At 43.0% G+C, this 23,982-nt stretch overlaps 2 protein-coding genes across 8 annotated transcripts in view; both read right to left on the bottom strand.

Annotated features, from left to right (window-relative positions):
* Positions 1–328, bottom strand: part of ANKRD60 (ankyrin repeat domain 60) — an 11,760-nt gene extending 11,432 nt beyond the window's left edge. Inside the window, exon 1 of the mRNA XM_017851963.1 lies at positions 125–328. Coding sequence (XP_017707452.1) covers positions 125–328 — 204 coding nt within the window. The remainder of the gene's footprint in view (positions 1–124) is intronic.
* Positions 286–23,982, bottom strand: part of LOC108515310 (serine/threonine-protein phosphatase 4 regulatory subunit 1-like) — a 96,299-nt gene continuing 72,602 nt past the window's right edge. For 5 of the 7 annotated variants that reach the window (XM_017852063.1, XM_017852067.1, XM_017852062.1 and 2 more), the window contains 14 exons: positions 23,323–23,430; positions 22,455–22,520; positions 19,701–19,859; positions 18,873–19,057; positions 17,333–17,802; positions 15,076–15,269; positions 11,749–11,844; positions 10,890–11,075; positions 10,472–10,633; positions 9,447–9,547; positions 7,391–7,511; positions 6,479–6,613; positions 4,042–4,183; positions 286–3,246 (listed from right to left, as the gene is read on the bottom strand). In XM_017852063.1, the coding sequence (XP_017707552.1) occupies positions 3,089–3,246; positions 4,042–4,183; positions 6,479–6,613; positions 7,391–7,511; positions 9,447–9,547; positions 10,472–10,633; positions 10,890–11,075; positions 11,749–11,844; positions 15,076–15,269; positions 17,333–17,802; positions 18,873–19,057; positions 19,701–19,859; positions 22,455–22,520; positions 23,323–23,430 (2,283 nt within the window). In that variant the 3' untranslated portion in view covers positions 286–3,088. The remainder of the gene's footprint in view (positions 3,247–4,041; positions 4,184–6,478; positions 6,614–7,390; positions 7,512–9,446; positions 9,548–10,471; positions 10,634–10,889; positions 11,076–11,748; positions 11,845–15,075; positions 15,270–17,332; positions 17,803–18,872; positions 19,058–19,700; positions 19,860–22,454; positions 22,521–23,322; positions 23,431–23,982) is intronic. The other 2 variants (XM_017852064.1, XM_017852065.1) reach the window with 2 other exon arrangements.

Here is a 23,982-nt window from a genome sequence, read left to right as displayed (position 1 = left end):
GGCCGCGCGTCATCCGCGGCTCAAGTGAGGCGGCCGCGCGTCATCGCCGCCCCCGCCGGGCCCGTGCGCCCCCCGCCCCACTGTGACGCCCAGGCTCTTCCGTGCCCGCCCCCTCCAGACGCACGGCGAGGCCTCTCCCTGCCCGCCGCCTGAGCCCCCAGGGAGACCGACGGGCGGGCGGCGCCCAAGGGTCCCGGAGTCCTTTCCCGCTCCGCGATGAACAAAGAGGCGGTTTCACGTGGCCGCGGGAGGCGATTCTTAAATAATGGAACAGGACGTAGGCCCTTCCCAAAACAACAGGGAGATTTATTGATAAATACAGAGACATCGCCGGGTGGCCACACTCTTGAGGTCCCAGTCCTGAGCTCAGGCCCGGTCCCCCACCTCCTCGAAGCCTCCAGGCTGCTGTTAATGACTGTTCTTTTCACCAGGCAAATTAAAGGGGCATTCTTACTGCTGTTAGGAAACGGTTACCACTTCTCCGTGTCTGTTTAAAATAGGATCTTTGCAGAAATTGGGATAAATCACCTGGAGGAATTACCCGTGAACAAAGCTCCAAATCACCATTGCATGCATGGCCTGCAGAGTTGTAAAGTGCAGACTTTCGTTATAAAAACACTTCTAGTGTGAATGAATAAAAAAACAAAAAACAACAAACATTTCATGAACATGACTCCCTGCAGCAGATCTGGTCCCGACTTGGGGGTGGATCCCAGAGGTGGAAGACAGCCTTCCATGGAAACTTGCAAAACTGCATCAAAATCTATCAATTCTGAAAATGCTCTTGAATTACTGGCGGGAGAAAGATGCTGACAAACACACTTAAGTGGAGAAACGTCCCCTTGACAAAGGCTGGGCTGGCTCTAGGAAGACACCTTTGGAGTGAGCTCTGCCTGGGAGAAACCCATCTGTGCTTTTCCATTCATTCACCGGAGATGAGGCTGAGTGTTCAAGTAAACAGGAAGCCTACCTGTGGTGGTCAAATGACAAACACTCAACATCGCACCCATGAATAATTAGAAAATACAAGCGCGGAAGTGATGGGGGCGGGAGCTAGGAGGGCAAGGCGAAACAGAACAATCTTGGAAAAATCTTGGTTGTTGCAAAAAAAGAATAAAATGTAAGCTTAAAAATTATTTGTACAGAGAAATTACAGCCATAAAAAATATCTCTGCATTGGAAAGGCACTCAAATTATAGAAAAATGTTAACATATAAACTGAAATAGTAAAGGTTAGATTATTTACCAGAGTCTCTACAATCTATCCAAGCATGTTTTGATTCAGCATGCAAATTATACACATCACAACACAAACTGAAGCTCATTTTTTTCCTTAATGGAAAATTAAGCCCTGAATAGAATACAAGATTCCAGTTGAATAATTCTACTTGCTGCTACATCAACAGATTTTAACAAAACAATCTCAATTTGTAGGCAATCAAAAATAAAAATTGCCAGTTACCAAAGCAAAACAATATCTCCATTTACTTTAGGCAAGTATTAAACACACGACGGATTGACCGATTTTTTTAAAAATATGTAGCTTCCGATTTATTAACTCACTTTTTGCCGATGCTGCCTAAATGCTACCCTGGGGTATAATTTGCAGCTCTCACATACGTACCTTATCATTATTTTGGCATGGTGTATATACTCCTATCTTTCTTTTAAAAGAATCAGTTAAATGGAATTTGGAAGTGGGAGTAACATCCTGTATACCAGAAAATTCAATACATAGCTTCAAAATTTCATTAAAAAATAAAGACAAGACAAGAAAAGATCCAAGGGCAGAACAGAAATCGCTTACAAGCCCTTAGCAGAGCTAGCTCTTGAACCCCAAATGAGCTGTTTCCTCCTTCCTTCCTTCTCCTACCTTTGAGAACATAAAATAGAAACAAGAAAATGACATGTGCATACATGTATGTAAAATATGTTCAAATGGTTAGAAAACCTTAATTTTAAAAACCTGGTTAAATTCTAGAGCATACTTCTCAGTCTAAATTTGAAACGCATGAAATCTAAGTGATGTGTACCTAAATCAATTTGAAGAGTATATAATTTGACCCCCAAAGTCACAGGTGCATAGAACTTGTGGGCAGGTTCTGATCAGAACTGGGTTTTCCTTTTTTTTGGTTAAGATTCTAAAGCATTAGATATAAAGTCACATATCCATGCATCTCAGTTTATCATTTCCCTCCCAAGTTTTTAAACGATATAACATATTCCTATAAAAATGGACCCACCCTCAGTTTATCCATTTCCCTCTCAAGTTCTTAAACATATGAGAGCGTATCCATATAAAAATGAAAAATCTTTCAGCTTTATGCCTCTATCAAAGGCCAACACATATCTTCATGGAAACAGTTCCTGTCAGGTGGGGAGGAGTGAGTGCCTGAGGAATGTTCCAAGTAGTTTATGACCAAGGCACAATATTAGAAAGACTGCCATCAATCATTCTTTAGATTTCTTTATCACATTTTTCAAAAGTAAACAAACTGAACTATATTTGTAGCAACTCAAAGTGGAGCATAGATTTAAATGATGTATTTGTTCAGCTCACTGATGGGGGCAAATACTACATTTATATATTTTCTTCCTGTCAAGAGTTATTTACATATGTACAGTATTTCAGTTAAAAATAAAACATAACATCAGAAACTATATTTTATAGGAAATCATAAGGGAAGGAAATACGCAGGTCTATTAAAGACTTAAGAGCTTCTAATAAACTACTTTACTTGGCAAGGGTTGGGAGGACTTCAGATCATAGTCTGCCATGGAGAAAATAACTTGCTGGCAGGCAGCCTGGTGGTTCAGAGGCTCCAGTGCCCAGTTAGCTACATGGTCTGCAATCTTTCCACAGACTTACTGATCAGGCTTGATCAGGATGGCCCAGCCATCCAGAAAAAGCCCCCATCAGGTTCAGTACCTTCAGGGTACAGATGGAAAAGGTGCCATTCAGAGTGCACAGTATGAAAGGCTCCAGAATCTCCCCTAGCTGGTATAATACAATCAGCTCCCCTTCAAGTTATGATAAGCCATATGTGCCAAGCATGAAACAATCAGATTGCAACTCATCACGGAGTAGTTAATTCTGTTTTTCTAGTACAGCAGTGTCTATGATATTCCGCCGCTTTGGTTCTAGGGCTGCAAAAAAGGAAACATCTTGGTCCCGGTCTGACTGCAATGCTAAGATGGTCTCTTCAATGACTTCAAGATGAGGGTTACCGGCATTTCTAAAATACGCTAAACAGAGAAACCATGAATCTGAATTAGGTATGCCATGAACAGTGTTCAAAACACACGCGGTTTTGTTTGTTAGCCACATGTCAGGACAATAAATCATTTTTCATAGAACAAACACAGATATAAATCCTTTCAAATTATAAAATGCCTTAAAGAGTATTTCTAAAATGTTAAAGATGGACTCCTAACAGTTATGTATATTTTAAAAATTATAGTAACTATCTTTTTTTCCTGCAACACAAAAGAAATGGCAATGTGTGGAACAGGAGCAGGTTGCAGGCAGGGTGGGGCAGGGGGTGAAGTGGCAAGAAATGTACAGGTAGGGCAGAGTTCAAGATATTTTCTTATATGTGTGGTGTAGAAATAAACTATCCAAGAAACACAAAGCTTTTATTAAGTCCTGTCCAGGTGTAAATAACCCACTAGTTGGGCTACAAATGTTTTCTAACTGACCACAAAACAATACCATTAAAACGTAATAGCAGTTAAGGCTTCATAATCTTTCATGTCATAACTCAAAATTTATCAGTTTCCCTCATTTCTGGAAAGCTATGTAATATTTTGCATTTTAGTATATGTTTATTAAGTGTGAAGACCAAATTACATTCATTTCCTTAGTCATTTTATAAATAACATAAAATGATGCAAAAAAGTTAATATATTCATTTACATAATAAACCTTAAGAGTGCTGTCACACAACCTGCCTCAGTTTCCTAGAGGAAATCTACCTGAGGCCTTTAACAACTGCTGGAGTTTACCTGAAATGTGTGAGTTCCGAAAAGTGCTCCACCTACCCTTTGCCAACAGCATCTGCCTTAGGGCCTTGGCTAGCAGAACCCTCACATTGGGCACAGGATCTGACGCGAGGCTCAGGAGGCTGGGAAGCAGGTGCTCCACGAACTGGTCCACGGGGACACACTCCTTGCTCACCACTGCCTGCCCCAAGAAAGTCACAGCCAAAGAAGTGATGTTTTCCAGCAGTCTTCCAGAAACATACACTTCTTTAATCCCAAAGAAGTCATTTCAGAATCTGTATGTTTGAGGCGTGTGTGTGAATTTTTAAATCTCAAGCACTGCATTTGGTTAGAAACACAGTTAATATTTTGTTATAATTCACCACCAAGCAGTGGGTTCCAAGTAGGTTAAGATCTGGTGGGCCTTGGAGTCAGAAAAGTCTAGATTCAAAACCTAACTTGGTTTTAGTAGCTATGTGACTTCGGGTTAAGCTGCTTAGCCTTTCTGAGCCTCAGTTTCCTCATCTGTAGGATGACAAGTCTGTTATGCAAAACATCTAGGACAATGTCATTCACAGCAGTCGTGGCTGTCAAGTGACAGTCAAATCCCAAACCATAACCCAAAGCCCAGACCTCTGTAAACGATCAGTAAACGCCAGTCCTGTAGTCATCCCCAGCATGTGCATAGAACTTCTCCACTTACAAGACTTTACATGTATTCTCTCAATCCTCAGGACTAGCCCTGGAATTCAAAATCAGCCTAGTTTTACAGGTGAAAAAAAATTCATTTCCAATGTGGTGGTGACACCCAGAAGTCTTATAACCACCAAGTGGCAGCAGGGTAGGGACTGCAAGCTGAAGTGTGGGTTCTAACTCCTGTGGCTCTTCTACTCCAGGATAATTTGTGTTGTGGTGGATGGGCATTGCGGTGGCTGCTGGTGTTCCCTAGGTGCCAGGCACCATGCTGGGTAGCTTAGCTCTATCAGCCCACGGAAGCCCATGACAACACTAGAAGGCAGGCACATATTCCTGGGCTCCTTTAAGCAGTGTACATGGCACCCAATGTGCAGTCTTTTACCCCTCACCCCCCCCACCCTTCCCCCTAGTCCCAAGAGTCCTTTTGCTTATTTCAGATTTTCTAAATCTCAGATAAAGAATTTAAAAATAAAAGCAAAAAATATCTCCATTAAGCTTTCTCTGCAAATTAACTTGGAACAATGACTCTTCCTTCACAAAAGTCTGTGCCGTCAAGCCTGTGGTTTGTGAGTTTGTTAGTCACTCCGCCATCCACTGCCCTTTCTCAGAGTGGGCTGCCAAAGCACCCCTGTAATGTCCCACTGGTCCAACAGGGGGTGCTGGTGAGTCCTCTGGTGCCCGTTGTCATCAGGGAGAAAAAGGGGGCTTTGTGGTCTGGGGTCAGGTACAGTCCCAACCATGGCTTCACTGTACTATCAACAAAGCTGGGTGGCGAGTTCACAGAGGTTCATTACACCAATCCCTCTACCTTTGTATATGCTTGAAAACGTGAGTAATGAAAAGTTAAAATGTTAAAAAAAATACTTTAGCAGAAAAAAAAAAAATCATGGGCTTACACTTCCTGTGTGATCTTGAACAAGTGACCTAACCTCTCTGGGCTTCAAATGTTTCACCTAAAAGAGCTGGTCTAAAGGTAAATGGGTATGGCATGCTCAATACACATTATCTCTTTTTTTTTTCCTGAGATGGAGTCCCACTCTTTTGCCCAGGCTGGAGTGCAATGGTGCAATCTCAGCTCACTGCAACCTCCTCCTCCCGAGTTCAAGCGATTCTCCTGCCTCAGCCTCCCAAGTAGCTGGGATTAAAGGTGCCCGCCATGACATATTACCTTTTATTAGGGAATTAAATGTGTGATGTGATGCCTGACACACAAGAGGAATTCAAGAAATGGCAGCCATTATCACTGCCATTGCCCCTAGGCAAACATAGATCACACCCTCATTTCCAAGAGGCTGAGTAGAGGGCGATCTGAGGAGCTGGACAGGATGACACGAACTCTACACATTTACTCTAAAGAGGTTAAAGTCTGTGCCCTAACCCACTGCCCAATTCTTCATCCCGCCTTCCTTCCAAGGCCACTGGCTAAGGTGAGGTGTGGTGGTGGACACAGACCTGCATAGGGCAAGAGTGGACTGAGGGCCTGGCCCTTACCTTACTGGATGGAAGTGTAGGAGAGCAGAAGCTTGTCCACTCTGTCTTTAGCATCTACAATCTGTCTGGACCATGGTAAGTACTCAATCAATAGCTATGTGGCAAATGAGTAGGCCAGTGGGGTAACCCTGGGCAAGTCCCTTTACCACACTGGGTTGGTCCCAATGTCCTGTGAGATAAGAGGGCTAGGTGAACTAATTCCTCAGTTCCTGGCTAGTGTTCCAGGGCTGAGATTCTCTGTCTGGTGAACTTGCTTTCATCACATGGCAGATGTATACCCAGGGTGGATCCCTCTCCAGGTCTTGCTAACCTGACAAATGAAAGCGAAAGCTTGCCTTCCAACCCACTTAGAACAGTGCCGGAACCTTATGATGAGTTCATTGATGAAATTTAACCCCAACGCACTTTCACTGTTGGAATAGAACTTCTGCAGAATTGCGACAACCTGTGAAAAATATTAGAGGAGCACATTTAAAATGCTGCCATCTATCTGAATTATGAATACTACTCTACATGGAAACTAGACATTTTTATGCACCCTTCCACCTTTAAAATGAATGTATAAGCACAGGAGAAAGTAATTTTTGTCACCGTCATCATTAGAACACAGAGAAAAAAGATGTTTAAATATATGGCAACACACACACACATAAAACCCTTCATAAAAATGAAATTTAAAAGGGGACTGACATTAGAAAATATATTACTAATCTTAAGGTTCCAAATTTTAGAGCATGTCCCCTTGCTTAATAACTAAATCATTACCTTTCAGAACATGTCATTTTTATAAAATTTTAATACCATCCGAGTATCTTAAAATCAATATTGTCAAATGTGATTTTTTTCATCAGCATTCAGCTGGTATAAAGCCCACATAAAAAACAGGATCAGCTTTTCTACAGCAGAGCCTTTGCTCACTAAATATTTTTCTACAAAACCAAGCTGTAAATCAACCTGTATTTTAAAAACACTAACCTACTGCTTAAAGGGTTTCATATATAAAAGGATTACTCCACAATTTCTGTCACTGAAACACATAACTTAACAAAAAATCTATCTTACAAATTGATAAAACTATAATAAAGTTCCTAATTTCAAATTTTAAAAGCTAGTTTCATAGGTAAGCTGACAAATTAAGCCCAGAAAAATTAAGAGTTAAAATGGAAGATACATCAACATTCCTACTGGTAAACACCACACAGCAAACGCCCTGATTCCTTACTAGTTTGAAGGAGATCCACCGAACTTCAGAAACTTGATCTGCACACAACTTTAAGGCAATGTGCATTAGGTAATCATAAACATCATTGGGACTATAGAGTTCCAGAATCAGTATCAGCTGTCTGAAATTAAAAGGAAAAAAAACAAAAACAAACAAAAAAACATTATTTTGGGGCAAAAAAAAAAAAAACTTATTGATTTTTTTTTTACTGTCATTTCATCTTATAGATAAAATAGCCAGGCTGGGAAATGAACAGCAAAAGACCCAGCAAGATTTCGATCTTCAGTAAAATGCCAACAGTAGAAAGCTGAGCAAAATGACCATGCAAAAAAATGTGAACAAAATTTTAATTCTTCATCTCACACACATACAAATCAAACAAAAGGAAATAAACTCCGTAAAACAGAGGCTGAGAAATTTATGAATACAGATTTAATATTTCGTTTTTAGGTTATCAGTTGAAAAGTACATAAAACTTAAAAAATCAGATAACATAAAAATAGCCAGAATGTTGAAGTTCACAAAGGTCAACAGATCAAGCGAACACTCTGAGATTGCACGACCGCCCCAGCGTGTCTCCAACTGCAAACCGAACCGGATGCTCCTGCTCGCGGCTCCTGGCAGCAAGAGGCGGTTTCACTGCAGCGAGGTCCGCTTGGAGAGAACTGGGAGCGCGTGCTCCTTACTCCAAAAGACAAAAGCATGCAGGAGACGGCTAGCTGCGAAAACCCACTACCAAAGCTTTCACTACTTTCTAAATGGGGATGGGGAGAAGGACATGAAAATAAATGGCATTGTTGTCACCCAGGCAACGAAAGGAAATGAAAAAGAGATGGGGAGGAAGTTAGAACCAGAAGCCAGGAGTGCTGGTGAATACTTTCATATCAAAAAACACTGTTTTCAAAAAAATGATACCAATATCATGGGCACGGGAGCACAGAATTCATATCAGTCGCTGTGCCTTCAATAAGCCGGGAGATGGGAGATGGGAGATACGGCGCGTAGCGGGGGAAGATAACATGGTCGGGCACTGGGGCCGCGCTACCTCCCGGGGCAGCCCCTCCGGGCACCGAGCACGCCCACTTCCCGTGCGCCGCCGCTAGAGGTCGCACTGCTTTCATGGAAAACGTGGGCCTGTTTTTCTCCACTCAGAACAGGATGCTGGGAACATGGTACAATGACTGAAGCCTCAATCTCTCAAATTAAGCAGAATGATTAAAGACCACAGCAAAGAGAAAGGCTTTCGGTTTGCCCCTGGCATCAGCCAAATCATATCCTGAATAGCTGCAAAAGCCTGATGAATGTATTTGGGGAAGACAATTATTTGAGAGATTTCTAGTTGTGGATGAGAAAATGAAAATTAAAGACACTGAAATGAAAACAAGGTAAAAACTAAAACCCAAACAACAACTGCCACAAACAAATTCCCCCACACCATGAAAGGCACATTATATACCTTAGGAAGGGGAGTTATTTAAACTGATCCTTCTACCTTTTCATCATCACTAAAGCCTGGAACATTCCTTTTGCCAGCTCAAGACAGAATTAAATAACTCCTTCAGGCACAAAATGATGTGCAGATAGGAGCCACCTTGGGGGACCTTTTTATTTCGTAATCATCTCATCTGGGTTAGACCCCTTCCTGTCTCCCACAGTAGCTAAAGGGCATTAGGCATGCTGTACACTGCAGAGAGGACTACACTCAGAATGTTCAAGAAAGCTCTGGCAAAAACTGCTCCGATTAATAGGAAAATATTGAAGAGTGGGTGATTCATCTTTTATTTGGTTCAAATAAATTGCCTTCTAGAACAGCAGAACACTCTAATTCGAAAGTGACTCAAGCCCTGTCTTCATCTGAAAATGAATATCTCCCCGGAGATTGTGGTATTTGTAACTTCGGGTTTTTGGAATTCTGTTTATACCTTAATAAAAACATAATCTCTTTATCTAAAAGAACACTATTACTGCTGCTTTAGAAATCAATTATATGGTAAGAAAATTAAGATTTATTCCATCTAGTTTGCCTTCTCATATCCCCAAATATATTTTTACTTACTCTGCTAGTTCATATCGAAACCTCCAATTCCTGCTGTTATCAGTCACTACAAATTCTTGAAGCTGATAAAGATAGTCTCTCCTCTTGTCTTCATGAAGCAACTATTTTTTAAAAATGTATATATAAACAAACATGTATAATCCTTCAAAATGACCCCAAATGCCCCCTTTTATTCCACTTCCGATTATATATTTGTCACTGGTAAGAACTTTTGCATTTCCCCTACACCTCGTAGTCTATCACCCAGCACGGCTGTGAATGAACGTTGCTGTACACTGACATCAAATGCATCCCTGAACGCCTCCAACCTTTTCCCCTGGCCAGGACATGTGCTTATTATGTATTTCTGAATGCCCCTGAGGTCTTCCTGCTTTAGTAATTTCCTACCTAAACACAAACAAACAAAAGCCCAGTCTGTGCGTGTTTGGAAGACAGCACGCCAGTGCCGCTTCCCAGGGAGCGAGGCTGCTGCTCTGCACCAGGAGAGGAGAGACTCGGCTGGAGCAGCGCACACCAGAGTCCGAGAAGGGCAGCTCTTGGTCATGTGGATGAGAGTAATTAGTTTCTCTAGGTCATTTTAAACTCTTATTTTATATTCATCATTCCTTTAGGGGGCAGAAAAAAAGCCAGAAGGGAAGCAGAAGCGTCTTGCAGAAAAAGTGCTTCATGCAGAACAGAGGTTGGACTTCAGCCCAGGCTCTTCCCCTGGGTGACTTCTGGGCAAGTCGGGTCACTACCCGGGGGCCTTGGTTTCTTCTTTTGCAAAGAGTGTGCTAGGCTTTGTGTCTACCATCCTCCACAGAATTAAAACTCTAACGGACAGGAAAATTAGGAGAAAAAAGTTTAAAATATTTACCCATCACTGAAAGAACTCCCACTTTAAGATTATGGATGGTACATTTCAGCTAAAGAAGGCTAAACAACTGCATTGGTTTTTTTTTTCACTGACACCATATCCATCCAGGGTTTCACAAATTTAATTCGGAGAGGGAGGCTTGTTTTTTGCTTTTAACTCTTCTTCCTACCTTTAGAAAATCATACAGGTGTTTAAGAACTCCTATTCGCACTTCATCCAGATCCTTTAAAAATCCATTGAAGATAGGCACCAGGTCAGCTGCTGTTAACTGATCCCCAAGAATCACAGCCAGCTCATGAATGGAGAAGGCTAGGGTTCGCCGTACCTTCCACTAGGGGTGCATAGCAGACACACGAATCACAACAAGCAAGTAATTCAACCTCTTCCGTATCTTACGTGGCATTTTTGGAGCAAAATGAATACTGCCAGGTGTTGGACACTTAAAGCTTTACTTCGAACAGAGAGCAGTAAATATGCCAGTTTGCATCCACATAAAATTCAGGTCAATAAGCCTTGCTGCAGCTTCCCTTTTCTCCCTAATGAATGACCCACCCTCTTTCTGCACACGCCTCTGAAAAGGCTTTTACCTGTACGTCAGAAGCCAGTGTTTCGTACGTATCTTTCAGGCAGTGCCAATTTTGCCTGCCCAGGGTCAGCGCCACCCCTGGGAGGCTGTAGGCACAGTGTTTGGCTATGTCAGTATCGACAGTCTGGGCTCGAGCTGGGTCAGTCATGGACACATACTGATCTAGCAGCGGCTGAGGTATTATATCCTGGGAAATGAGAGAGAAAGGAGGCCATCGTGCGTGCAGGAAAATACTCATGAAAAACAAGGAGTTTGGAGTTTAGAGGTGAAAACAATAAAGGAGAAATGTGAGAGGAACAGGAGGCCTTCCTAAAATCAAAGGGCTTCAGATTGCCAACTCTGTTTTCTCCAGAGAGTGGGTTTTCAATTTTGATTGAAGTGAAAGCAACACCCAGAACTCATCTTTCTAAGATTGGCACGATATTTGATATCATAGAGAACAGTCTAGACAGCAATGTCTGCTTAGGCTGGTACATACAGCTCTTGAGAATGGAGACTGGCTTCTCTTTTCTTACAACTGCCCCAAGAACATAGCACGTGAGACCTTATACTCTGATAATCAAGCCTATGTTTGACTGTGTTTGATTGAGATAGAACTCAATCAAATCAGTGTTAGATGTCCTTTTTTTCTCATATTAGTTTGCTCTATTAAAAACACTATTATAGATTGTTCAGAGGCTTAAACACTACCTTACAATTAATTTTTTACAATTATATTAGCAACACAAAATACAAATTAAAATATGTAATCAATATTGATGGAAGAAAAAATATTTGGTTCCAAGTCAAAGTTAACTTTAAGAAAATATACAGTTTTGAGGGTTTTTTGTTGTTGTTGTTTTTGTTTTCAAGAAACAAACCTGTAATTTAGATTTATTCTCTTCAAGTAGGGTGGGATCCTGCCTCTGGTCAGTCTCCAGATGGTCACTGGTTCCATTTCTGGGTTCACCAGGATCCTACAGAGTTGATTGGACATGTTACCAATTTGCTCCAAAGGAAGCAGCTGTCCTGTCACTTCCCCTTCAAAGAGTCCTTTTTCAATGCCAGAAATTACTTCTGTAAGCCAAGGCAAAAGCTTTCCTTAAAGTCAATGGTATCTTTCCAGATGTTAAAAATTACATTTGCACAGTTACATATGATACTGTATAAACCAGGTCTTTTAAGTGCTAAGGAAAATTGATTTCATACATTTTAATTCAAGACTGCTGGAGGTCCTTACAGTAATACAAAGGCTAGGCCAGGCGCGGTGGCTCAAGCCTGTAATCCCAGCACTTTGGGAGGCCGAGACGGGCAGATCACGAGGTCAGGAGATCGAGACCATCCTGGCTAACACGGTGAAACCCCGTCTCTACTAAAAAATACAAAAAACTAGCTGGGCGAGGTGGCGGGCGCCTGTAGTCCCAGCTACTCGGGAGGCTGAGGCAGGAGAATGGCGTAAACTCGGGAGGCAGAGCTTGCAGTGAGCTGAGATCCGGCCACTGCGCTCCAGCCTGGGCAACAGAGCGAGTCTCTGTCTCAAAAAAAAAAAAAAAAAAAGAAATACAAAGGCTAAAGTGAAAGCAGTGAGGAGCAACCCTGTGAGTTTGCATCCACTATTTCTTATGCCCAAGGGACTCTTGGTATGGCTAACCAACACCTTTAAGTAACATTCACATGTTTCAGGCACAGACTACTCCAGAAGGGTGAGGTTGGCAAGAAATGGTAGAGCCAGCACCTCCAACATTTCTCGGTAATCAGGGATTGCAGCAATGGTGGGTCCCCGAAAGAGGATGGTGGCTGGGAAACCCAATGGATCTGAGAGAAAAGATGTGGCTGATATAGGAGTATTTACTCAGAAAATTGTCCTAGATTTTCACATGTACAAACACCCCTAATGTTTGCTGATAAACCTTTACATTAGGTTAACAATTAAAATGAACAAGGACATTCAATGGTGACATATTGGTCTCTGATCATTGATTAACATTAACTGAGATGGACCTGACCTTCTCCTTCAACCATAACATGGATTTCCAACTTGCACTTGAAATGTCATACTGTCTACCAGCTGAACGGAGTCTGACAAATCAGCTCAATATAGGATCCAGGAAAGTTGATTAACACACCGATAGATGCTTCGTTTGCTCTGAGGCACACCACCAGAACCTTCAATTCCCAAGGTTTCCACTGATAGGTATTGTTTATTTTAACAGAGGACATGATAAAACAGAAATATGTTGGTATAAAAACCTAAGACCTCAATTTCTCCAAGTTAATAAATTCACATATAGTAACAAGATGTGTCATTAGAATCACTATTATCCCTTCAGAAATTAATTTTATTCCAAAGTCTTCAGTGCAAGCGTATGTGCAGCACTTACTCCAGGAGCCAAATCAAGGCTTAAGCAAATCACCACAAGTCATGGCACCCCCAGAAGGTATTGTGAGTTCATTCCCCAAACCCCAGTGGGACACCATGCTGGCTGGCTACCTGTGCACCCACCACTCAGCACCCAGCAGCCTTCTTTCTAGCAGGATGCCGACTCCGTTCCGGGGCTCCCATGTTTCTGTCCGGTTCACCATGTTCAACCCATGAATGCATGCTGTGACTGTGGCCAGCAAGAGGGAGGCAGAAGGAGAGGACAGGAAGGTGGTTCCCCGCATGGGGTGTCCTTGTTCTTCAAAAGAAACAAGTGGGAAGACACAGGCCCCGCCTTCCACTGGGCATTTCACGCTGACAAGAGCCACCACAGCCGAGGGGAACGGTGGGCAGATCAGCACCAAAGGGATGGAGTCCACCTGCCCGGAAGGCAGCCAACCACAGCGCTTCTCCCTGTTGTCTTGTGCAAGAGAACATATTCCTCACGGTTCTTGGAGATTTTTGTCTCCTTTCCCTTCTTTTGCGACAGGAAGCATCCTAACTAATCCCACTAGGACCTTGGAGTCAAGCCGCAAATTCAAGGGCTCTGCCCTCCCACATCATAAAACAAAGGCCCCAACTTGAACCCTTTTAAAGCAGCAACTCAAAAGCCCCAGCCTGGAGGAATCTGTTCTTTTTTTTTTTTCCCCCCCACCTCTGTCTATGATAAAGAAGTCCAAATACTATCACATCCCCACCAAGGTAAATGTGGTCACACCCTTCTACTTAACACCTGCAACTTTTGCACTCTAGGTAACAAGGTTGACAATATGAGTTTTCTTGCTATTTTTTTAGCAACAAACCAGCAGAAGAGGGTATCACCTCATTTCTTACTAATCACAGATAACCAACCCCTACACATTTTATGTTTGAGTTTTAAAATGTTTTATTTTGCTTTATTAGAGCAGGCCTAAGGGGTAAGGGGAGTGATAAGTTAATCACTGAAATCCAATTATAAACTGTATGAACAGAGAAACAATTGGTATTTAGGCCCTGAAGACCGTGAGATTGAAGAGATTATCCATCATGGCACATGATAACGACACAGTGCTATCCCAATGACTGTTATGACCACAGACCCCTCCCTCATTTTAACCCTCCATTCTAACCCCTACCTGTGGAAGACCCCAACTCAAACCGGTCTGAGTGGAAGCTTAGTAGAAACTAGGACAGCTCAGGAACCTCCAGCTACAAGGGGCTGACCAAAGCTTCTGGAGAAACCTGAAGAAATAAACCACGGGTCCCTCCTCACTCCAGCTTTGGGGTCGTGGTCTCACAAGCGTCTGGTTCCACCCACAGGAGGAAAGGGGTCACTGGTGCTTTTTCAAAAGCTCGCCTCTGAGAAACAGCGTGCCAGGACCAGCACTGGAGCATCCATGTATGCCAGAGCGCCTACCAAATGGGGGTCTTGTGTGACGGCTGCTCTCAGAGGCCTCGTCCACTTGAAATTCCAGGAACTGCCTGAATTCACCCTCCACTATTATTAAAAGATGTCAATGTCTGTTAGCAGTGACACAGAGCATTTACATGGTTGATCTCCCCAAAGAACAAGTTCTTGTCATCTCTGGAGAAGAGGGAAGGTACTTTCTGGTGCCCATCCGTCTTCATGGGAGCACGTCGCACTATCAATCACCTGATTGATTGGTTGACTAGTTATCCAAAGCATGACCTTAAGAATAAAATGAAATTTGCCATTTATCATCTCTGCTGGGATATATTAATAAGAGAAAATGCTGCTTTGTGATTTCTGTCACATCCTCGGTGGCTGAGGGATAGGGCAAATACTTACTGTGCTTTGTAATATCCTGGCCACAAAGAGCTCATTCTGAGATGATGAGGCCGACAGAGTGATCTGATTGTCAGAGGCAGAGCTGGGATCTGAAATGGACACTTCATTTAGACCTGCTGTTGGCTTGCTCTCGGGTTCATTCACGGAGTCAAGCTGTGCAGCTCTCAGTGCAGCTGATAATACCTGAACTTGAGCTGTAGGAAGAGAAGTTTCAAGAAATTTAACAACTTTATTTGGTTTGTGGGGTTTTACTTCAGAGAAGTCTTCAAAACAACAGAGTCTGCACTAAGCTACATGGTGTGGGTGTACTACACGGACACATATCTGTTCTGAAGTGACAATGCTCTGCAGTCTCAAGACAAGCTCTCAGCAAGGTGGTGATATTTCCGGCCATTAATAATAACTACTCCAACTAAATGCCAGCCATGCACAGAACATCAAACCTGAACTTGAAAAGTCTCAATTCGGAAAAACCCAAGTGACTCCACCACGTTTCAGAGAAAGACAGCATGGTATCACTGAACAAGGATGACTGGGAGGTCCCTCAACTCAGTGAAGGGTATCCTGCTCCCCCATTTATAAAGCAGGATGGCTACTCTCTCACATACACATACACACATGTGCACACACACACACCCATGCATGAATACATCCATTTACACACAGATGAGTAATGCTCTCACTCACCAAGCCCCAAAGGCTGCCGATTCTTTCTGTCCAGAGTATGACAGTTTGAGATTCTCTGAACAGTAAAGATAACATATTTCACATACCTTTCTGTAAAAACAAACTGGATGTTTTAATGTCCCCAGCCTCCCAAAAGACACACACACACACACATTACTTCCTGCATCCTGCTTCTATTAGTTAAATTCGGTGGACTCCAAGATTCATCAAAACACAGAGCTTGTAGCTGGCTCTGTGCTGGGCCCAGGACAGGTTCCACCACTCCAGTGCTACACACCAGGCCCTTCCCAGTGGGTCTAGTGACATCTCCTGCCTGCCATGGCCAGTTCACAAATAAAATGCATCACTTATTTCTGGATCTTCTGGGATCATAGATCCCTTTGAGCTCTGAAGAAAGCTATGGGCCTTTTCTTACAAAGAAATTAAGTATGCGCAAACATGCAAGATTTTACAAATAATGATTTCAGGGAACTGAAAGAACCGTCTGAAACTCTTCCCCTGACTTCTCTGAATGGTGGGTTCTCAGTCAATCTCTAAAGCCCAGGCCAGCTGTCACCTGCTATGTGAGGTCTCTCCCAGACATTTCCTCTACACATCACATCCCCTCCGTGCCCAGCCCTCGCCATGCCCCACAGGGTGGCTGCCTGCACAATCCCCTTAACCACATCACAAGGGCCTCAGGGGCCGGTCATCACTGCCCAGCCCCGAGACCAGGTCTTACACTGGGGATGAAGGCAGCTCAGTAGTGTGTTTTCCAAAAACAGACTTTTGTCTATAGCTATCAGAAGTGATATGTTACATGTGCCCATTCCTTCAGCAAACATTGATTTAGTTTCCTTCATAAATTTAAGGATAAAGAATAATCACACGGCTAACTGAATTTTCACAGTTCCCTTCCTGAAAGCTTCACAAATCTCTGCCCAGCAACAGCAGCAAGTGCTGTTTTTTCCAATTTCTCCAACTCAAGGAAGAATACAAATATAGCACTGTGCAGAGAAGGAAGATCACGATAATGGGATATGGATTGCGAGGTCTGGATCCCTGATCAGATGCTCAGTGGGAGCACGAGTCACAAAATGAAAGATACACCACAGAAGTAGTTGTGCTTTTCCTTCCTGTACAAAGACAAGAACCTTTAAGTTTAGCTAAGGGCTGCGTTAATAGGCTCCAAAAGGAGGCTATCCTTGGCTATTCATAACTAGAAAGGGCATTCTATGTGGGAGATGATGTAACAGCATGTCTAAGGAGCTAACAAAATTTCCCCTGCTACAGATATGCCCACAAACTACCCACTTTCCTATTAGAATGGACTTCAGACTCTGTGCACGTCCATCTGCAAAATTAGAAAGCAAAATCATTGCATAGGTACCTGCACAGAGGTATTTCTGACTTTTCGAGCTGTACTGAGACTGAACAAGTCTCTCCTCTCAATGTGTACACAGTGTAAATAAATACAGGTCCACACGCACATGCGTCAGTACACAGGCCTGGAGAAGAAGGAAGTGGCGAAATGCAACACACAACACAGAAACATCCCATCTTCTCTTTAATGACAATGAACAACATTTACCTTGAACATCCGGATCATTCATCAGATGCTCCTGCAAACTATCAAGGACTTTCTGAATCTCACTCCGGGCCACACAGTTGTTGTGCACAACCCCAGGTCTGCTGCAGTAATCCTCCTGAGGCCCAGCCTCGCTCAGAAGCAGCTCTAAGTCCTTGCTTATGTCAGGGAGAGGAGTTCGCCAATAAAGAAAATGACTGAACACATCCTCAGAGTTCCCTGGGCAGGCCCAGGAATCTGATCCAGGGTAGCTGCTGATGGGGAAGTCGTTATTGTCAGAAAGCTTTGAGAAGGCGCTGGTCTCTGGGGAAAGCCTGGTCAGCTCAGCTCCAGCCGACACAGAGCTTTCCACAGGGTTTTCCGTTGGGCCGTCAGAGGAGCTACCGATGTGCAGGAAATTACTGGTTTTCGCTGAGGTCCCTTCCACAGGTAGCTCTGGCTCCCTCTGCACAGGCTTTGCTGAACTAGTTAAACTGAGGGAAGCAAACTTTTAATACTGTGTAATAGACTGAAAGTCACAGGGAAAAACATGAGAACCACATCCTCACCCAGTCCTCCACTTCCTAGCTGACCACTTGCCCCTCTTCGTGTCTCCTGGTGTCAGCAAACTAAAATCTCACGAAAGGATAAGAGGTTTAGTCAACCCCCACTCCCCTGCCGGGAGTATGATGGGCACTGAAAACACCACCTGAAAGTTCAGCCAGTCTTGCCACTACATTCCAGGGCTGAGCTGGCCTGGACTTCTGCTGCAGCACCTTTGGTACATTTCATCCATTTCCTGCTCATGAGTACTTCCACCAGGGGGCAGGCATTAGAAAATAAAAGGCGCTGAAACTGGTAAGAGCTGGCTATTTGTTAACCACCCTGAGGTCTTGAGGAAGACACTGCCCATGGGCCTGCCATACAGCAGGAGCTCAATGAACTCTGATAGAAGAGGGATAAAGGGAGGATGGACCAACCTCAGAAGGATTTGTATTCTGTGAGGCATCAGTTACCCACTCTCACACACCTGCATGCTAGCAACAATGGAGAGACGTTTACAAACGACCTCAAATAGGATGGTTAGTGTATACACATCAGCCTCAGAGGAAAGACATGACAAAGTCAAGATCCAGCGCCATACTAGCAAACACTGGAGGGTCTACCACTGTTGGTCAGGAGTGTCGCCTTTATGTACATGCAACCTAACCTCCAAAAAAGTACATTTGGAAGACTTCACATTTTTCCCTAGGTAAATTACCCAGAGCACTTAATTAATCAAAAAGTAAGAGAAAATTTTCTTTATAGGTTGTTTAATCACTAATGTCAATGCGTATTTTATCTAAATTCAGGAGACACAGTAGCTTCATTATTTATAACCCAGTAGTCATGTTTCAAAATCATTATTGCAATTACTTTTTGCTTCTTTACATAATTAAAGCTCTAATATTCCATCTTGCCCAGAAGGTCACTACTAAAACTCGAGACAAGATAATTGATGAAATTTTAGGTGGGTGCTTAAGGTACATCGAGGGTCCTGGTGGTGACCCTAGCCAGAGCATACCTGGTAGGGGAAGTGTTACCACCACTGCTGGGAGCGGGTGAGCCAGAGGCAAAACCAGAGTCGAAATCCGGGGTGAGAGGCCGGATGCTCAGGGCACCATCCTCTCGAAGATAAAGGCCAGCCCTGGAGGGGTTTGCAAAGGTGGAAATGAAGGGGCCGAGGGACTGGAAGGCAGCCTGGCGCACCTGGAACCAGAGAGAACACTGCAGTGAATGAATGCAGCATCGGCCAGCGGTGGTGGCCAGGCCTGAGTCCAGGCTGAAACACGTGGCTGGACATCACACAAGCTACTCTCCAGCACGTAACATCTATGGACATTTACTGCTTTCACATTACATCTCTGGAGATTTACTGCTTTCCAAATCATTCCCTAAATTCCAAACAGTATTGTTCAACAGAAAGTAAGGAAAAATTTAGCCCCATTATACTATATTCATTCTTCCAGAATATTAATTTTATATGAATAATACATTTTGTATCAAGTATTTGAACAGGCCTTATTAATCATTACAGACATGTTTATGACAGCAACAGAAAAGGTAACAGTTCAGTTCCATCGTTTTTTCTTTCTCAATTATGATTTTCATGATATTCATTCACTATAAATGGTATGGTATACCTCATCTTCTTAATTCACCCCAAGTTTTTGAAATTTTAGTTTCCCTGAGACCTCACACGGTGTAAATGTGATTATGGCAATCAGTAACTGAAGGGACAAAATACAAAGTTACGAGTCCAGAAGTGAATCCCAGCCTGGAAGCCAGACATAGCTGGACAGTTGGTCAACACAGGCCAGTTGTCTGGACAGGGCTGCTGGCACTCACTCACCCATCGGCAGGGGTCGCTGACAAGTCTGATGAAGAGCGGGGAGAGCTGGGCTCTGCGGACCCCAGGGGAGGAGCTGTGTGACACAGCTGTGAAGCACTCCGCACAGGCTTTCCGCATGCCCCAAACAGCATCAGAGCAGAGCTCAAAGAACTTTGGGATCTGCCAAAACAAACAACAAGAGTGCTACTCCAATTGGAGGCCCTGAGAAAGAGCAGAACCTGTTTGGTTTGTTTGTTTGTTTGTTTGTTTGTTCGTTTTTGTGAAACAGAGTCTCGCTCTGTCGCCCAGGCTGGAGTGCAGTGGTGTGATCTCGGCTTACTGCAACCTCCGCCTCCCAGGTTCAAGCGATTCTTCTGCCTCAGCCTCCGGAGTAGCTGGGATTACAGGCATGTGCCACCACATCCGGCTAATTTTTTTTTTTATGTTTAGTAGAGATGGGGTTTCTCCATGTTGGCCAGGCTGGTCTCGCACTCCTGGCCTCAAGTGACCTGCCCGCCTCGGCCTCCCAAAGTGCTGGAACCTATTTTAATGAAGTAGTGAAGGCATATGCAGAAATTAATGACAAGGAAAAGGAAAATACATACTGGTCTAAAAGGAATCATTTGAAACAAACAGATACTACAAGAAGTGGAAATTAACATTTCTTTTACCTCCTAATTTTAGTAAATGACTTGGTTACCTTTAACAGATAATAGAGAAAACCCCAAAAAGGGCAGAATGACTGATATTTGTTATGTAAATTGTAGAGAAGATTGTGAGAGACTCTGAAACAGTAGATGTCCCAACTAACTCACCCATCCAGGTATCACTGTCTTTGACTCGCTATTTTACAACCCTGAAGTGATAGAAGGAAAGTTGCTAAAACCTGATAGTAATGCAAATAATTCCTGCCAACAGAAATGCAAATTGTTGTCCAGTGAAATGCAATCAATTATCACCCTGGATATTGACCAGTTTTGAATTCATTTGTAAGTTCACTTCGGTATTCCTTGCTCTGACTATAAATGAGTACTTTGAGTTCTCCATTAAACTGGCTGTAATATCTTACTGGTTTTCCTCACTAATAAATGAGTTAAATAAAATCTTTGAAACATGTTCATTTCATATCTCTGTAAAGGTCATGATTACATCTCCTTTTAAAATGTATCCTTTAAAAAGGCTGTGTTTTTAATATCCTAATGTAAAATAGTCTAAAATGCTTCGCAGATGGGAATATGATATAATCATGGCAATATCTACCTACAAATGATTAGCATGTTACCCACTGCCATTCTTCCATTCTTCATTCAGATACATTAAGTAGAAGATAATGTTCACTGTAGACGGGTGTGGTGGCTCACGCCTGTAATCCCAGCACTTTGGGAAGCCAAGGTGGGTGGATCACCAGGTCAGGATTTCGAGACCAGCCTGGCCAACATGGTGAAACCCTGTCTCTACCAAAAATACAAAAATTAGCTGGGCGCAGTGGTGCATGCCTGTAATCCCAGCTACTCAGGAGACGAAGGCAGGATCCAGCCTTAGCTTGAACCCAGGAGGCAGAGGTTGCAGTGAGCCGAGATCATACCACCGCATTCTAGCCTAGGTGACAGAGCCAGGCAGTGTCTCAAAATTAAAAAAAAAAAAAAAAAATCACTACATATTCAAAGCAACAGCCCATTAAAAATTATTCTTGGGTTAGAACTGTGTTGACATGGCTTATACCTTAAATAAAATAAAATGAGCTTCTGAACTTAAATTTAAAAATCAATTTAAAGTTTAAACTTTTTGAGGTCAAAATCTCACCCATACAAGGAGTATATTCTGTCAAATAAAAGTGACAAATGCTCACGGAGTAAGGTTCTCTAGGGGCCGGGGATTGATGGGGTAGGCACTGGGGAAACAAGGATGAACACAATGCAGTCAGTCCCTGCCCTCAAGAAGCTCCTCAGCTCCTCTGAACAAATGCTACCAGGATGCTGAGAAGGGAGAAGCTGATTCTGTCTGGCACCGCAGGTAGGTCAGCCTAGACAAGGAAAGAACTTCACAGAAGCAATTCAAGCTGGGTTGGAAGTGTGAGGAGGGTCCCACCAGGCAGGGAAGATGCTCTTAGTGAGCACAGGCCCAGAGGTGTGAAACAGCGAGAAGCCTCAAGGATGCTGAAGTCACCTGACTGCTTAGGGAAGGGGATCTCTACCCTGCTATGCATCAGATCATATGGGGCTTTATCAAAAATGCAGGTGCCTGGGCCCTCCCCAAGCTTCATATATATGGCCAGAGGTGAGACCCACCAAGGCCAGGGTAGTGTTCAGAACTGAGAAAGGGGACTGGAGGTGAGTCATCTACGAAGTCATCTACGAAGGAACCTGGAAGGCCCAGAAGGCTCTAGATTTTAACCTATAAACCAAGAAAAAAAATCACAGTGGTTTTGAGGCCCAGGAGTGAGGTGGTAGAGTGGTGTTCTAGAAAGAGCTGCAGAGAGAGAGAAGAGAGAGAGCAGCTTGGACAGTGAGAATAAAGCACGGAAAAGTGACCTATAAGGAGGAGACAGCCAAGCCCACAGGAAAGAAGATGGGGGTTGCTTCCAGCCCATTCCATAGACCAGCTACCTAATGCTTAGGAAAATGTTAGCTTCATAAGTCATGAAATCTGAAATTAACAAATGCAAAATTGAGCTGCCATTCCACAGTAACAGACTCATAAATACAAAACTTAAGTGATTTTGAAAGTACATTAAGAAGCAAATAAACAATTACAATTGGCCAAAATGTCACATACCAAAAATTTCTCAGTGGCTTCTTGTCCAACAGCATGACAAATATCACCAAAATTTGCAGCACAAACCTTAAAAGGGCAAAAGGCATATCCATTATTCTTATCTTTCTTCCTGTCTTAACAAAAAACAAAGTAAAAACTAACAAGCAGGAAACTTGAGAGCAATTACCCCTCTAGTCAGGCAGCTATCAAGCCTTTCCCAAGCCCATCGCCCACAGAGCGTTATGCCAGGTGCCTCCACTGCATCAAAAACAGAAGATTTGCAATAAGGTGCCAAATTCTAGGATTTTTCTGGCTCCTAATTGATCTTGATACAGAAGGCATGTTAGCAATAAGGCAAAAGAGGCCCCTTAACATTCCCTGCATGGCAAAGGAGACCTGCTGTCCTGCCTGTGTATCATGAACAGAGACCAGAGGGGTGATGGCCAGACAGCAAGGTGCAGGATGAGGCTGTTTAGGGAGCGATAGTAACAGACTTCAAAAGGAAGAATTTGACAACCAAATGGCAAGTGACTAAATGCGAATTTGGGGTTGGAAGGTATAGCAAAGGTAAGAAGGTTCTGGATCAAATCACCACAGATAATCAAAGACCTTGCAAGCCTGGGCATCTAACCATAAATGAGCAAGGTCCCCTAACTCTCACCCTGTGTCTGAGAGCAACAGGTCTACTCACACATACTCTTATCTCCAGGTCTCTATGCATTTCCTAACTGCAGTAAAAACTGGCAACACTGTTCAGACACTTCCCTTACAGATTTCACACTGGACACATTTTTCCCCCAGACTATGTCTACTGAAGAAGTCCAAAAACTTTACAGAAACCCATTTTGAACTTTTAACTTTAAGAGTTTTGGAATTCTTACATTCCTACCTTCCGAACTTGAAAGAGCGTCCCATCACCACACAGTTCACAGAATCGGGGGAGTAGCAGGTGTTCAACTGTACTCTTACTCAGCATGGAAGCCATTTTGCAGATTATCTATAAATTAAGAAAAAAAAAAAAATCGAATAATTTAAAATGCCAAAGCATTTAAGTCACATATAGCACTAATGATATATTCCAAAAGCCAATAGTCAAAATATTCCCAACATACCTAAGAAGGAAAAATAAAAAACACCTTCTTTTGAGTTTTGTCAACTTATAAGATCAACAGAAGGCCCAACATTTCCCCAGTTTGACTCGGATAAATGTTTGTCTGAAGCTCAAGAGTTACCATCTGCCAGGTCCCCACCTTGTACCTAACACACAAACAAACAAAATGTATGTGCATTGGCCTATTTTACCTTCCCAAGAATCCTATGACATGGGTATTATTTACCCTCATGTTTCCAGATGGGGAAATGCTGCAAGAGGTTAAATAGCATGACTAAACAGAAACAGTGGGGAGGTGAGACATCCAGTGACAGCAGGACATGGTAAGCACTGGAAAATCATCACATTCCGGAGAAACTAAAGAGCAGACCCTTACAAGAAAAAAAAATGATTAAATTTTGCATTTATGCTGCTTTTGGCCTGAGGGTATTTCCCGTT

Source organism: Rhinopithecus bieti, unplaced genomic scaffold (assembly GCF_001698545.2).
Source record: "Rhinopithecus bieti isolate Rb0 unplaced genomic scaffold, ASM169854v2 scaffold_33652, whole genome shotgun sequence".
Classification (NCBI taxonomy): domain Eukaryota; kingdom Metazoa; phylum Chordata; class Mammalia; order Primates; family Cercopithecidae; genus Rhinopithecus; species Rhinopithecus bieti.
This window is presented reverse-complemented; position numbering and strand designations above follow the sequence as displayed.